Source organism: Triturus cristatus, chromosome 11 (assembly GCF_964204655.1).
Source record: "Triturus cristatus chromosome 11, aTriCri1.1, whole genome shotgun sequence".
Lineage (NCBI taxonomy): Eukaryota > Metazoa > Chordata > Amphibia > Caudata > Salamandridae > Triturus > Triturus cristatus.
This window is the reverse complement of record NC_140594.1, coordinates 812,038,060-812,055,578: the sequence shown is the minus strand read 5'-3', so window position 1 is coordinate 812,055,578 and position 17,519 is coordinate 812,038,060. Positions and strand designations below refer to the sequence as shown.

At 42.6% G+C, this 17,519-nt stretch overlaps 1 protein-coding gene across 1 annotated transcript in view; it reads left to right on the top strand.

Moving 5' to 3' along the window:
- The window catches only part of LOC146785468 (vomeronasal type-2 receptor 1-like), a 32,033-nt gene extending 30,223 nt beyond the window's left edge, over nucleotides 1-1,810 (top strand). The window contains exon 3 of the mRNA XM_085633054.1: nucleotides 1,742-1,810. Coding sequence (XP_085489180.1) covers nucleotides 1,742-1,810 — 69 coding nt within the window. The remainder of the gene's footprint in view (nucleotides 1-1,741) is intronic.
- Nucleotides 1,811-17,519: the final 15,709 nt, after the last annotated feature.

Below are 17,519 nucleotides of genomic sequence, written 5' to 3'. Positions count from 1 at the left end.
TGAGAGAGGTGGGAATCTCTTTCCGGGTCTCGAGCTCTAACACCCCACAAAAGGAGTCAGAACACTGGAAGCTGGATCCTCTGCGAGCAAGGATGACAGCGTCTCTTGTCAGTGCATCAGGCCGGGACACGGGCTCCTCTAAAGTCGAAGGTCTCCTCCTACTTGCTTGGGCAAGGGAAGGTATATTTATACATGGTAGGTGCCTTGGAATGTTAGCATTGACGTAAAGTCGGGCAGAGGAATACGTCAGGAATGAACCCTTAAGGAATAGCGGCTCATGCATATTAAAGGAGCTCTTGGAGAAATCAATAATCCTGTGCTAGGGGAACTCCCAAGAGCTTAGGTCTGGTTTCTAAGAACTCATTGTGATGTTGGGATGGACGGATGTTGGTGACCAGGCCTGTATTTGGATAGCATGGCTAATGCCTAAATAAGGACTGGGATCGTATGCCTATATAAGGGCAATGCGAATTGTGCCTATATAAGGACATGTTTCAGGAAAACCTATATACGAACACCTAAAGCAGAATACAACACAGGGGCTGGTTCCTATCTGCCAGGACACTGTTGCTCAGTAAGGAGGGGCCTTTCAGCAAACATTATTTGTTCTCTCTGGCTGCATGACGCTGGGATGGGCTAACTGTTTGACGAGGTCCTTGATTTGCCCAAACGTCCTTGCACTTAGTTTCCTGCAGGTGAGCACACCAACATCTAAATACCAGAAAATATCATGGGAAAGCAAAATGTAACGGGACGTACCACACTACCGCACAGACAGACAAATATAGATACTATGCTTGAGCGAGCAATAGTTGTTGTATCAAAGAAGATAGCTCTAACTGAGCATAGATTGTCCTTGGAGTATGGTAGGGGAGCTAAGGAGGTAGTTCTCAGTACCAACATACTTGAGGATGAACCCTGTGACTCCACAGTAGTCGGCACATTAAGGAAGCATTTAGGGGCACTTACCTCTAGCCCTGAAGGAGACGAAGAAGATGAAAACAGGATACAGCTTTTATGTTATGTCAACTACGTTAATATGGAAGAAGTCAATACTAATATGAAAACCATACATTAATTAATGAGAATGACATTGCATCTTTATTAAAGAATTCGCCTGTTGTGAACTCCACATCAAGCCTGACTCACTAATACATAGATAGGTAAGCTCTGAGACCTAGGCCCGAAGTCACCGATTGGTAACTCACAGGTATGGTGGCCGGTAGCTGGCAGACAAATGCACAAACAGAAACCTTAGATCAATCCCACAAATCGGTGCAGTGACACTACAATGGTCAAGGGAGATTGGCCCCAATAAAGCACACATGACTGGAGGGGTATGTGCGCTCTTAAAACACCATAAAGTCAGATGCCACATGAGTTAGGAACACATAGCCAATTAAGACACAGCACACACAGTAATCACGCACTCCCCATGCCAGACATCTGTACGCGTTACCCACTGGCCACATTGTGTCCAAGCAAGGTAGAAGCCCACGTGTATTTTCCATTAAACAATTAATTTACAACTGCAGAGGCAGCAACTTACATTCGTCACCACAGATGGTTCGACAGAAATTCTTTATTACCTACAATGAACTGTATAACAGGAGGATGCAGACTGATTGGAAATAGAGACAGTCCTCAGACTCTACTCCTGAGAAAGCTGTCCTAGCTGCTCTGTTTAATTATACAAGCTGTTCCAGTTTTGCCAAACGCCTCAGTTCTTTGTTTTTTTAAGATATTTCATGTGCAAGTAAAACCTGCAGTAGAGCTAACCTTACATCATGTGAAGGAGCATCACACCTGACACAATAAAGAGTAGTGGCCTGTTTGGTACAACTGTCCCTTATAACATCCAACAACGTGATGTATATTTGTTGTTTAGGAAGGAATGTGCCTGCTGGAACCAGTCCTTTGGTAGCGAACAGAAATCAGATGGTACCCCTTTCAACAAATTCACATACAAAATACATAATCATACACCTTGTGCTAAAAATTACACCAAGAACTTCTTGGCCATTGGACACGTGTCAACCTTAATGTTGATGTCAAAATTAGTTGCTCTAACAAGAATTAGTTAGTTAACATGTTAAACTCAAACTAGAACTTACCCACTTCCTGCTGTTGGACTCTCAACGGCCTATCAAGCTCCAGATAAGCCACCGCAAGTATGCGGGCCATTAGGGGGCCCAGGGTGCAGCACACAGGATTCCCATATTAGGAGGACTTGCCAAGCTGGACTTCTGTTGAATTCTTGGTCCAGCGTCATAGGTCCTCCCACCTCTTCTGACAATGAATGTTGTGCCGCCTTTACAACCACCAGGGTCCGCACCTTCTTGGCGATGGCCTTCCAAATGGTCTTCTGATGGGTGCTGACCTGCAAGGATACAAAAGAAATGAAAGAAAACAAAATGTTTTGTGATTTGTTGTTTGTCTGTATTGATGTAACACAATTGTCACTTCATATCATGGAACATTTTTCTGCAATTAAATGTTCTCCTATGTAAAAAAGCGTTGTATTATTCCTATTTACTTATGGCACAATGTATACTGCCCACTGGGAGTAAGGGGCCAGCTGTTTTTAAAACCAACATTTTGAAATGGGATAAAATAAAAATGAAGTGTAACTCAATAATGAAGGTTTCTCCACTGCTACCACTGTTGGGCTGGCCCAGACGAGAGGCCTACTATACAACTGGCATGCTTCGCATATGGACAGAACACTCTCTAACCGAGATAGACTCCCTATTCGAGGACAGACAGTTAGGGCCTGATCGCCAGATAATGGAAGACTTCGAACTTCCCCCTGGCCAATTTTTACTCCACAGGCAACTCATAGAGAGCTATCCTCCGTACCATGATTTGTCGGAAGGAGAACCGGCAACCCATCCGGTCATCCACACAGTCGTGCACATGGGGCCGGGTCGACACCTGGTCACTTGGCTATATAAAGCCATTCGAGAGCTTTTAAACAAACCCCTCGATGCACTGCGAGTAACATGGGAGGAAGAACAGGGGCACCAACTACATGACAAAGAATGGGAGACAGCACTCAAATACCCCAAGAAGGTGTCCCGAAAAGCACGCTTCCAAAACATACAACTTTATATCTTACATAGAGTATATCAAACGCCAGCAATTTTACCCAGCCACCCATTTCCTGTGCCCTAGATGTCAATCGTCGGATGCAGACTTTTATCTCATGTTTTAGAATTGCCCTAAAATACAGCCATACTGGCACACTATCCACGAGACACTCAGAGACCTCACGGGTCTAATTAACATGGACACATGGGAGGCCTGTGCACTCTTAATCTTCCGAAGGCAGAAACAACACAAAGTATTAATCCGCTTTGCATCGCTGACAATACTATTAGCTAAAAGGGAAATAGCAATGCAGTGGTGAGCCTCCACAGGACCTCCAATAGCAGCATGGGTAGGAGCAGTGCACAAATGGCCAGCAGCGGAGGAGGAAGCACTTAGGGAGGAGGAAGTCAACTGATGTGTGATGACTTAGACACTGCAAGTCCCGGCAGATCCGCAATCACAGGTCTAGACCGAAAGCATGCGCACTATTTCTCCCAGTGCTCCAACTGTGCAACGACACACGGCAACATAACCACACACAATCTGGGACAGCTAGACAGACGTTAACGGCAGGACAGGCCCCCAATTCACTGAAATTAGGCACACCCACAGGTAGGCAGCACAGTAGCCCCGATACCCCGTCTGACTCACACATCCTAGACCTCACGATCACCACCCCAGTTTCACTCCCCAGTTCTGAGTTCAGCACCGTAACCGGTAGTTAATACACCAATACGCAACAGGAAAGAGATGTATCTCCCGAGGAAAGGACATGTGAACCAGGGTGATATTGTTTATAGTAAGTGACTGTAATTCCCAATGTATAACAACACACAAAATGAAGTCAATCTCAATGTTTTACCATGCAATGCATTTCTCTTATGAAAATATTAATAAAAATATTTGACAAAAAAAACTCAATAATGAAGGTAACTCTCCATTTCATTTTCTGCCATTTAAAAGCATCCAGAAGCATTTTTTAGTTAAGAACTCCAGTTCTGAGTTGACAAGAAATTTATTCTAAGGGTCGAATACCTCAGTGCTTCCGTTGTTCACCCCCAGCCTGGTCCTCAAATCTGACTGAGCACTGCTCATTGTCAGGCCCTGCTATCTGCAACCTGATGATCATGATGTCACATGAGCACAGCCTTCCCTTAACTTTGAAATGAAAATATGACCTTGTGCTCATTTGAAAAAAGAACCATGGCTGTGAGCTGCTCTGAAGGTGTCTGGGAGCAACTGATAGCAACTGGTACCTCCACGTGGCTGGTTGGAAAACACCTGATCTAGGATGAATGATTTGTGGGATAATACACATAGCCAATATCAGCTGGTGTCCACTTCTCCTCTAGAGATTCCAGGGGTTTTTGGGCAGTGGTTAACGGTAGGCAGCTTAATGAGGCTGCGCAAGATGATATAGGCTCCTCCATCCCTCCAGCCCTCTGGGTCGCCCACTATCATAAGGTGTACGCACTGAATAAAGACCTCCTCTCTAACCAGGGTGATGCTGAGAACCTGTACCCCCTTGAGATCAGGTTTGAGTATGAGGAGGTATATGAAGCAATTATGGGTAGCCTGTCCAATAAAGCACCTGGGCCAGATGGAATACCTATGGATTTATACATAGCTGAACCACACCTTTGGTCTTCAGTTCTTAATGCCAAGACCCAGTTACGCCTACCGTTGACCTGGAAATCTGCTACCATAGTCCATGTGTTTAAGGAGGGGAATCGTCAGGACCCTACCTGCTATAGACCAATCTCCCTGTTAAGCTCGGTGGTTAAGGTAGTAGGGTGTATCTTCCTTCAGCGAGTGGAAGCCTGGGCCTAGGCGACAATATTATCTGCGATGTCCAATATGGATTTAGGGAAGGGATTGGCACATTGGAACAATGCCTGAACCTTAACCTTATTATAGGGAAATATGTTGAGGCGAAGCAGAGATCGATATTCCTTGCATCTATGGATCTCAGTAGCACCTTTGATCGGGTGAACAGTTCTCGGCTGTGGGATATTCTTGGGGTAATGGGATAGTCAGCTCAGTTGATTAATTTTCTTAGAACTCCACATGCGGACGTAAATGCCCGTGTCAGATATGGCACAGAGGGGGAGACAACTGAATCTTTTAGCCTCCCACGGGAAGGGGGGTTAGGCAGGGATGCCTGATGGCACCAATTTTGTTCTTATTATATATTAAAAGCCTGAACTCCTGCTTGAGTGAAAATGGGTCTGATCTGCCCAGGGTAAAGTCTGACAGCGTGCCTACCCTGTTATATACCGACAACGCCTTTTTAATGGCCAGAACGGCTAATGGGTTAAAACTCCTGGTGGACCAGTTTGTGAAGTTCATGGATGATCTGGACCTAGATACTAAGAGGGTCATTAGCATGGCGATCTGCCCGCCAAAATACCCCACTGGACGGCCTGTTACCCTGTCACATTAGCATGGCGGGGGTACCGCGGCAGACGGAAAGACAGTCCGCCGCTTCGATTGCCCTGCGGGCGGAAAAGGCCCACAATATAGTGGCGGTGCCATGCAGGCACCGCCATCCATATTAGGATGTTGGCGGTTTCATGCCTTTCCATGGCGGAGACTCCACCATGAAATGGCATTCGGGAATCGCTTTGGGGGCCTGTTGTGGGCCCCCGGGGGGTGGGGGGCTGCACTTGGGGGGTACCATTGGCATACACAAGGTGGCAGGCACCATGCGGTGCCTGTCACATTGTGTATGTCAATGCACAACATGCATTTACAACATTGTGGCGGGTGCTGCTCACAGCACCGCCCGCCACGTTGTTGTATATGCGGGATGCGACCATCACGGTGGCGGTAGCATCCTAATTGGCGGTGCGGGACTGCCGCACCACTGGCGGCCAGTCCCAGCACTGCTCGGGTGGCGGGCGGACTGAAGTCCGCCTGCCATAGTAATGGACCCCTAACATCTCAAAGACTCATTATATTGTTGGCAGGAGGAAGACCGCCAAAACAAGACCCATTCACATTAAAGGGCAAAACATTTCAAGGGTTTCCACCTTTCCCTACCTGGGGATATCATTCGACCAACAGAATAATTGGCTTTCTTGCATTTCCAGTCGCTGTTCCAAATTCACACAAGCCTGTTGTGCCTTGTTTAGATTTTCACTGTCGGTGGGTAATAAGCCCATTCTGCCCCTGCTACAAATCTACAGAATGAAGTCTCTCCCAGTCCTCACTTATGGTGCAGCCATTTGGGAGTTCTGCAAGTGTAGGGGGATCCAGCTGGAAGAGGACCGATTCTGTAGAAAACTTCTGGTGTTGGGTCCAAACAGTTCCACAATTGTCACCCACGAGGAATTGGGTCTGAACTATGTGGAGGATCAGGTTAAATTGGCTCCTGTGCTACTCTGGATTTCTGTTTCGGTCAATGAGAGTTTGTGGTTCAACAGGAGTGTGATTGAGGACTGTATGGAATGCACGTATGGACAAAAGATACTGTGGATGAACTACATAAAATGTGTTGTCTGTTCCCTTGACTTTATGGACATTTTTTATAGGCCACACCTCCTTAAAAAGGGTGATTGTGGACCTTTTAAGGAACCATTTTTAACTAAGGTTAAAGAAGAAAGTGAAATTTGGGCGTTGGACAAAAATTCCATCAGATCCTTTTTATTGTTGAAATCTGTTATCTGTGCTGAAATATATCTTACAGCAGTTAAGCATCCCAGGGACAGATCTCTGCTTACTAAATTTCGTGTGGGCACTATTCGTACAATGATCTGTTTCCCTCCGAGTCAGTTTGATCCCCCATCCCCTTTTAATTTGCCCTTGTGATGACAGTTCTCCCCAGACCCTATTACATCTGGTTTTATTTTGTAAATTGTATGCATTTCTGCACAGAGGGTACCTACTACCACTTCTAAAAGTGAGGGGTTTTACTCAGTTTCGACCCGCCTTTTTATACTTACAGTTATTACCTGATCAGGCGGTGATGTCAGCAGTTATTGGTTTTTCAAAAGGTGCATTACATTGGAATAATATATATTGTGTGCCTTGTAATGTATGTGTTAGGTCGGGCTGTTGTTTTTATAAGGTTCTTATATGTTTATGAACCGCTCTATTAGAATGAATTGTATTTTTTTGTGTTTAATAAGGCTTTAAATGTTTTTATATGTCTCTTTTTAAGTCTTTATCTTTTATGATTATAATGTATAATCGAATAAAGATTACTATCAATCAATCAATCATTGCAAATATCATTTTAATTTGGTATGTAAAAAATTAGATATAAGTACACTTGTAAATAAGATATAATGTGTTTTCTATTTTTATACGATGTGAAATTTCTACGTTTCACATGAAAATCATACATATACATAGGTTAATCTCAAAATGCACACCAAATAAAATGTAGGGCTCAAAATGCACAACACATGCTAATGTTACTTTTTTCTAATCATAATAAAGTGCTTAAAAATTCACCCCATCATTGTTCTATATATTGTGAAAAAATAAACAACACTTCCCTTCAATCACTGCACTTCACTCAAGAACTCAAAGGGACATTCTAGCCTGTGTGTAAAAAAAACAGTTAGACAGATTTACAAAAACATTTTAAACATGTACCTGTTCCTCTGGTGAGCATTGAGCTGACTGTACAGAGACAGAACCTCAGTTACCAGCAACTTCAGCGCCTCTGGTGAGAAGGCAGGGGCCCTGTCACCTGCTGCTCCTGGCATTGCGGCTCCCGAAGGTTGGAAGCAGCTTCAGAAGTTGATGAGGTCTCGTTGGCTGCAGTGTTAGAAGGCTAGAGAGCTTTTTTTGAATTGCCGCGTACATGTGCACATTGTACGTGATCGTCAATGGCAATGGACACATTCAGTGGCTGTTTGTCAGGACAGGTAGACAGAAATAGCCACTAACCTGCCAAGATGACCAACAGGGATGATGGTATGCTGCTAAAACCCATCCTCCCTTATACGCTGCCACACAGGGAGTAAAACAGACAGATCCACTACCCTGATAGGAAGCGCTTCAGGGAAAAACACTGCTGGGCTTGAAGAGGTGCTGGTCTGAACCTCTCTGTGTATAAACAGACCCTTAGGACCCAGAAGAACCTCTACTGGAGCGGAGAGACCCTGTGGGCAAGAGAGGAGACAATAATAAGCACTAGACACATAAACGGTTCCCTGTTTACTAGTACCGTTACGCCAATAACTCAAACATACGCACATTCCCAGCATACAAGGTAAGGATTAGAAGTAGGGGTAGGTCAGAGTATCATGAAGTATACCCATAGAATGCCCAGATCTACTGACAATGTCACAACTTAAATGCATCAAAATCCAATAGACAGTGTCTCCAGAGATAGAGCTGTCGCAATAAACCAGCTAGTCCCAAAGGAATAATGCCAAAACTGGAAAAGTTGAAATAAATAAAGGAGCGTGGAGCGCTTTACCACTTAACTTCAGCTGTGCACCCAAGCTCCGTTTTCATGTGCCTAAGCTGTGCCGCCCAAGTAGGAGGACAAAGGAAAGGAAAGGAACAGCCTCCTTAGTTGCCTCCGTACACCAGGAAATGGGACTGCCGGGGGAAATGACAGCCGGAGTCCGCTGGGGAAAAAATGAGAAGGAATCCTGTTACAGTGCGGAACTCCAAGAGGCTGAAAACCAAAGAAAAAGAGAGCGGCAAGGAAAGCCGCACCCAACACGTATCACCGCAGGCAAAACTGCCAGGAAACGAGCCACAGGAATCCAGCTGACAGGAAAGGCGAGTCTCAGGGAAAGTCTCCAAGGATTAGAATGACAAGCACCAGGTCAGGGTACCTGAGGGGCTTATAGCCTGCCCTTGTTCTGCTGCTGACCTCTAGGGCTTCTTCCTGCAACAACCCAGAGGACTCTGGGAAACGTAGTTCTGCAGACACTCTTTTCCCATTCATATGAGAATAGCCTACGCCCGCCACTATCATGACACTGTCCTACGTTGCTTTCACACAGCAGATGGCTGGGTCTGTTTTGAAACTTCACGCTCATTAGGTGGTTAACTTCCACCGCAGTCAACTAATTCCAAATGTCCTGGTGACTGCCATTTTAGTTTGTGGAATAGTGTGTTAGTAACTGTTAAATGTGTCACCAACACTCAAAATGGAAGCTACTTTGTTTGCATGTCGAAAATGCTAATGTTTTTTCAAAAAAGTGTAATGTAGTGCCTTAATGTGGTTCAATGCAAGATTTGACCAGTGGTGTTTATAGCGCCGTTGACGTTGATGGTATTTTTGCAGACAAAATTGGAGAAAAAAAATAATATTGGAATATTGTGTACCCAATTGTTTTTGGCTTCATGAAGCCCTAATAAAGACGGTCTGGATTACAAATTTTTTTTTTAAAAAATGTGAAAATAATTTATTAACCATGTATTCTTTACACATTTAAGAATTAATATTTTACACATGTAATAAATGTTAATTTTTTTTAAAAAAATGTATACTAAACATAATAATGTTCTGCCTAATTATGTAATAAAAATGTATATGTACTGAAAACTAGATGAAAATGTGTGGTTTCATTTTAAAATATGTTTGCAAACACTTACAATTTGTTTTTATTTTTTAATGCAGAGATATGAATCCAGGGAGAGGAAGGTGATGACAGCCTCAAGTGTTCCGACAATTTCCAGACCTTGCCACCATGAAAGAATGGGATATTACACAAAAATTCAGATTGAATAGGTAAACAATTCTTGATTTATGTCATCAGCTGCAACCAGATCTTCTGCCTCACAATAGGAATCTCACATCAATAACACCAATAGTCAAGATAATGGCAGTACTCCATTTTGTGACCACGGGATCTTTCAAATACACTGTGGCAGTTTCTAATGGAATGCCACAACCAATTTTCAGTGGTGTGCAACAAGAACTTATTTCTTCAATGATGAAACACATCAACAGTTTCATTCAGTTTCCCACAAACCAGGATTTTGCCAATATGAAGGGAAATTTCTATGCCTTGGGCCGCCTCCCACATGTGGTTGGAGCAATTGATGGCACACATATTGCAATTGTGCCACTGCAAACCAGAGAACAAGTGTACCGCAATCAAAATAACTTCCATTCAATCAAAGTACAAGTTCAATGTGCAAGTTGTCTGCTTACCAGATTTGTACTTCACAAGCATGCTTGCACGTTTTCCTACATCAAACCATGGTTCCTATGTACTATAGAACAGCAGCATAACCCTGAAAATGTCACAACGTGGACCTGAGAGGGCCTGGATTGTTGGTAAGTACTATCTGCCTTTATATTGTTTGGGTAATGTAAAGTGTAATTATATATATTTGTGTTACATTTTTTGATTCATTTTCTTTTTCATCTCATCTTATCCTAACTGACCATGGTTGTTAGCACCGCCAAGGAATCCAACAACGCCAGGTGAAGTCCGCTTCAATTAGGCCCATGGAAGAACACGGAGACCAGTGGAGCAGGCTTTTGGGCTCCTAAAGGTCAGAATTCAATGTCTAGACAAGGCTGGTGGAGCCCTCGTCTACTCACCCGATTAGGTGTGCAAAATCACCTTGGCATGCTGCATGTTACACAGCATAGCTCTGCAATGTAACATTCTGTACATTGCAGATGAAGAAGATGAAGGATGTTAAAATGCCAAATGAAGATGAGAGCGGTGACAAGGAAGGAACTGACATACGTCTAGATGTCATTGACAACTTCTTCACATGAGTGTAAGTAAATAAATACATTTTATTAAATGAAATGCTAAACTGACTTTTAATATAATGAGGATAATAGTCTGTGCTGGAATTTTTTTTAGAAAGGCATTGTAAACTGACAGCCAGGGCAAAGATGTTTGTTGACCAAAGTGGCACATTGACTACTGTGTTTATTTGCATTGTTCATCTTCAAATATGTTCATTTATAAAGTGTATATTTTGTAATGGAATTCATGAACCTTTTTGTTTTTAACTGTTTTAGGACCCTTCTCCATGTCTTCTTCATTCAAACATTTCAAAGTTATGACATCTGCAGTTATATGCTGCTGTTGCAAAGTACAAAGTAAAAATGGGTTGATCCTGTGGAAGACACACTCAGACTTTGGGTGTACATCTATATTATATTTTGACAACTTGCATTGTGATTGAAAGGAAGTTTTTAAAATGGCATTAGACTTGTTTTTCGTTGAATGTTGCCACCACGTCAAAATGTGCTGCTTGAATTGATCTTAATACATGTGGTAATTGACCCAAAGCATACTACTCTCCCTTCACTTTGGCAAAATGCTCATTTTGTGTTAAGAGTATGCAGCTGTTGATAAGTCTCATCATTGAAGGAACAACTTATCCGCACTCTTCAAAGTTGGTTGTGACATACCCCAGATACTGAAACAGTGTATTGGAATGATCCAGTAGCCACAAAATTGAATACTTCTAGGATTTATGACTATTGGTGTTATTGTTGTGCAATTCCTATTGTGAGGCAGAAGATCTGGCTCCAGCTGATTACATAATTATATAATATTTTGCCTATTTAATCTGATTGTTTTGATTGTATCCCCTTTTTTCATAGTCGCAATGTGTGGAACTGGAAAAGCAAAAAAGGCACTGAGTAGTTGTGTTATGTATGGTTTGTTATGTTTAAGGAACATTTGACAGACTTATATGTTTCAAATTTAATAAATTACTAGTTGCAGAGTTTTTGATATTTGTATTTTGTTGTCATGGTAGAAAATTGTGAGAAACATTATGTACATGCAATTAATTCTTAAATAAAGAACCGTGTGATTGTTTACATCTTAAAATGTATGATGGAAGGTAAAAAAAGGAATAAATAGAGAAAAGAACTACAACACCAGTATTTGACTTTGTTAGTTTTGTTTTTATTAAACAAAACCAAATAAACTTAACAGATGAAAACCAAAAAGCAAACCAAAAATGAAAAAGTCAGTCATGGTGATTGAAACCTTTCTTGAAGAGCCAGAATTGTTTGAAGTCCAATTTCCAAAATAAAACTGGGTTCAGAAAGGTAAATGTGCCCAGAAAATAGTCCACAGAGTGAATGGTAGTCACACACTGGAGGAAATTAGGTTCTGTGTCTCTTGGTGGTGGTCTTGCCATCCTCTATTGGTAGTCAGGACGAACATGTGCTCCTGCGGGAGTTGGTGGATCCACAGTTGCATTGGCTGAGGTGGGTGAAGGTGAATCCTCTTGTGAAAGGGCCTCCCTTTCTGTGGTTGAGGCAGATGTAGTTAGCCTAGATGTTGTTCAATCACAGACAGGGGAAGAAGGTGCTGGAAAAGCCATGCACATATGGGTGCAAATATCATGCAGCACCTCAGTCATGGAGCTGGAATTGGAGTTCAGATTCTCCATCTGTACAGTGCTTCATTTCCCAGAGCTCTGTAAGGGCATGGCCCCTAATGTCTTGGGACGGATGGAGGGATCCCAAGACTTAGGGGATGGTGGCCTGGGTGACAGTGAACCCAGTGGCCTCAAAAACTGTCTCACAGATTCCCTCACATGACCTCTACACCCACAACCCAGTGCCCTTGTCCTAGTGTGCCCCACCCAAATGGTTCTTGGCTGAATGGAGGTGGTGGTGTTGTCTCAACAGCAACCAAGACAAGGGGGCACAAGATCAGAGTGAGCTTGGTTTGGACGCAGGAAGTGGAGGTATCCATAAGCTGAAGTGTAGTAACAGCTGGGGTGGGAGGTGTAGGTGTGGGCCAAATGAGACTCACTGGAGCCATCTGCCCAGGCAGACCAGATGGGCCAGTCCGCTCCGCTTCATCCAGCCTTTCAGGAGTGGAGTCCTCTCTGGAGGCTTGATCCTGGGCTGGAGTGGAGGTTTCCTCAGTGACAGATGTTTGGCCACGTGCTCTGGCTGTTAGACCTATTATGAATGTCAAATAAATGAGTATATTGTAAAAGTATGGATTACACATCCAAGGAGCTTTAAGTAAAAAATGCAGTAACCTAAAAGGGTAAGGGAACTGAATATCATGAGTATACCTTTCAGTGGTATTGTAATTAATTACACAGACAGTTTACATTTCAGACAAAACTACTTCAAATAAACAGTTGTTAGGAAGATGTCCTGAAATGAAAAAGTAAATGAGTAAGTATACATTAAATGTACCACCATTCGACACAACAAAGTGGAGAGGAGAAATGTGAAATTAACCATTCCAAGGCCAAGCAGGCAAAAAACAGACATTTACACAAATTATAAGGCTGTTTAGCATTAGTCATCATATTAGCAGTTCAGAATCTATTTTCACATCTACCACTTATATTTAGCATACATAGCTTACATATGTTAACATTTTAAGTCAACAAACTTTGATTTGTAAAACTGAGGATATCAATTCAATTACATGACAAGAAAAGGACAATGTACAAAATTCAACACAGACAATTTTCAGAAGATAGCATTAAATAGAGATTGATCAATAAATGACACTTTACCATATGTGAACATGTGAAAGAAAAGGGATAATGAGTAAAATTATATTGCGATATTTTTTTCCTAAAACAGAAACAAGGCATCATGGTAGTGGTAGTTATTTCTATGAAACATTCATAACAGTTACAAAATTGTAACTTGAACATACCTAGTGAAAATTTGCAGTAAACCGAGACCATACATTTACTATATGAAACAAATATATGTTATTTGTTATTTGGTGTACAAACACTTACAAGCATCATCACATCATGTGCAATTTAATGGGGATTGAAACCAGTTATCTTAAATACAACACAATACATTCAAACAAAGAAGCCAAACAAGAGGTTACTGATATATTTAGCTTTCTATGTAAAAATAAATGTGCTAAACACATTAGCAATAGCTAACTTCAAAGCAAACAGGACATTTAGGTTTAGTTACACATTGAAATATCTAATGTGTCAGTCTCCACTCCACCAGGGATTCCTGTCAAGCCTTCATGATGTATGATCTGCAAGACCTTCTCCTCACAGGTAGAGTGATGTAATGGGGTGCTGGGAGAATGACCACCAGTCCTCTTGGCCTCCAGGTGACACTTGAAGGCTGGGGAACACACTTAACCCCGAAGGTCATTCCACTTCTTCCTAATTTCCTCCTGTATGCACTGGTTGTTTGCTACAGCATTCACTCTGACAACTATTCAGACCCACATTTGCCTTTCTGAAATATGGTTTTGTTTTGCACTTTAACTCCAAACAATTGTGGCTTTACTCTTATAATATCATCCACCATGGCTGACAATTCTCTTTTTGTAAAACAGGGATTTCTGCTCACTGCCCTTAAAATGAAATGAAATTAAATACACAAGTTAAAGAAAAATAAAATGAAAAATGCACAAGTAACAGAGGGAGCAAAAAAAACAACTGTGAATACTCTGACAGAACGTCTTCTGAAACGTATTGTCCTGTGCTGGAATGGCAAATGATCATGGTCTGAAATGGAGTGTGTTTTGTAGTGTGGTATGCAGGTGCAAACAATTAGGGACCGGTTAACTTAGTGACTTTCTGTGGTTCACTCTGACAAGGATTGTGGCTGTTGCTTGAGGAGGGTTTCAACCCCCTTAACCAACAACCCAATTTTTCACACTTGACTCTGTTCTCTAAGGTTATACGTCATCCTTCAACTTTACCACAAGTTTGAAGCTTCTTCATTGATGGACACAGGGACATGAGATCAGATTCAGTGTTTTCCAATCAATTAACTAACTTCCTGTGGTTGACTCTCAGCATCTATAGCTGTTACATCTATTTTAATTTCTACCGTGGTCTTTGTGTTAGAATAGCTTGCAAGATTTGGTCAAACTTTTCCAAATGTTCCTCCAGGGTTGAGCCTACTTGCACCAGTGGGTACATTGAGTTGGTGGATTATGCCATAAAATCTAGTGTTCCCATGGCCACTGAGGGTTTGGGTTTCATAATTGTGAACCCCTGGTGCTGCTCTTTCAGCTTATGAAACATGGGTGTCTCCAATTCTTCTTTGTCACAGCTCTTGTGCAGGGGTTACATCCCCCTCCTCCATCTTTTGTTAGTCACAATGAATGTATTCCAATATCGGGAGTTCATTCTACATAGTGCTTGATGTATTGTGTATGTTCAGCTGCACTGTTTATTCCCTGCCCAGTATATCTCATGATACCCACATGACCCAGCACTCCTTTAAGGTAGGAGCCTGGTACTGCATTACATTTGGCACTTCCTAGTAGGCCCTTCAGCAGGGGACCAAGGTCCACAAAACACCCCCCATGCATACACCCTGAGATGCCCCCCACGTCATGTGGTCAGCCTCCACTGTAACTGTACAGGAGGACACGCCTTGTGGGTAATTTAGTGCTGTGCCCAGGGCATTATGGTTTTGAATCACACCATGAAGACTGTGGTCCACCTCCCCCTTCTGCTAAAGGTTATCCCTTCAGGTGGAGGTGCTCCTAGAGATTAGCCAAGAATGGGGAAGTTGGGCTCACCATTCGCTGGGGGGTCGGTCCCTACAATGTTTCAGTGTTTGCCTATGCATACCACCACTTAGTCTAATATTTGTCATCCAGGCTGCCACTCCATCCCCTCGCCCCCTCAGTCCTTTACTGAGTATTAATTGGCATAATATTTATGAAATGCTAAAAAAGATTCTTTCCTTTGTTTGTGGTGAAGTACTGTGTGGTAAACGACCAAAAAAGGGCTTGCATGCTACTTATCTGCATGGTACTTCTCTGCATGCCAATGTCCTGCAGGATAAAGACTGTGGATTAAAGACTGCATTGCTTTTAAAAATCTTGGAAAATTCCCATGTTCACCTCATTCCCAAATTATTTATTTATTTATTTACAGCTCAGCGTGCTATTGGCTTAGGTACAGGTGATGATAATGCTAAATTATGACCTCATAGAAATGGTAAAAGACAGTAAACGTTTAGAAGGAGCCAGTAGCTGACTCTGTAAACTTGTGGGACTGGTTTTATGAGTCTAACCAGTTCCATTCCGATGAAGGTGGCAGGAGCGGAGACGATGCAGTGTTGTGATTGGTCTGAGCGCTGTGGTTTAGCGCTCAGATGGTGACTGGGAGCCTGGGCCTGTTCTTCACCCTGGCTCTAATGTAGCCTGGGTAGATAACATGCGAAATGCGCATGAAGGTTCGGCTGGCCAGAGACTGCCGGCCAAACATTCATGCACATTTAGGGAGTGAAAACTACTTCTCCCCTCCCCTGCTCTGCCCTGCCCCGCCTTGCAAAGCCCACAACAGTAAAAAATAAAATGATAATAACATTGAGTTATTATCTTTTCATTTTGCCTTACACTGCTGAAAAGTAGTGGGGCAAAGCTCCTCTGCCAGAGCGGAGGAGCCGCCACTGTCCAGTTCCAAAGTTATCCTTTCCGTGCACAGTCTGTCTGATCTCATTCACCTCTTTAAAGTGTGCTTGTATGAGGCTTATATACATGCCAAGTCTGGCCAGCTCTGTGATTGTAAACATAAGAATCCTTGTCTCATAACAGGTTTGAGTTCCAGACGCTTGAAAAAACGTTTTTGGTACGGCACGTTGAACATTTAGAAGCGCCGGGCAGCAACAGAGTTGATGGTTAAAAGACTCAATCTTATAGGCGCAGACTATAATTGATGATTTTTGAGAGAGAGGGCCACTTGGGTTTTAGTTCTTTAATCTGCAGTCCCATCAGCCTTGCAACCGTTATTTGCTTAAGACAGCTATACCGGAATGAGCGGTGGTGGTATGGCTGCTGCCTGAGGCAATGTGGCTGTGTGTTAGCGTATGATTTTTCCCACGCTCCTGACAGCCAGGAATCCTTGAATTTCGCTGTGTCGCATGTTTTCAAGAGTGTCCTTGTCTGCTTTTTTTAAATAGCTTTAAGTGCTTCATGAGAAAGATGTAGCTTGTTTAAATTAACTCCGGTCTATTTGAAGAGATGCATATATCTTTGGGGATAATTTGACCAAGGATTCTTTGTCGAGTTAAAGATATTTTGAAAGACAGCTTCCAAAACCTTAGGTAGCGTTTTTATAATCCTGTAATAGTACTTTAGGAAAGCCTCCATGCAGGCCTATGATTGGACCTTTAGCCCAAATTCCAGGCTAGCCAGGTATACGTGCATGTATGATGGTCATCGGAAATCTCTATTATAAGCTTTAAGCTGAAGTTTTTCTATAACTTTGATGAATGGACCTGGATAAGCTTCATGGCCCATTTAATCATTGGCAGAAGTGTTGCTCCTACTACACATTGTATTGGGACTTTGGAGGGGCTTTAGAGAGAGTTGTTTGATTGACATGTTCTGATGATTATAGCCTCTGCATTTGCTTTTGGGGCCTCAAGTGTGTTTTTGCTCCTCTTTTAACACTAGCTAGACTCCCAAATAGTTGTCTTATTTGGTGCTTTGAATCTTTAGTGGACCTAGGCTCAAAGCAAGAATCATTTTCTTATGTGGCCTGCTGAA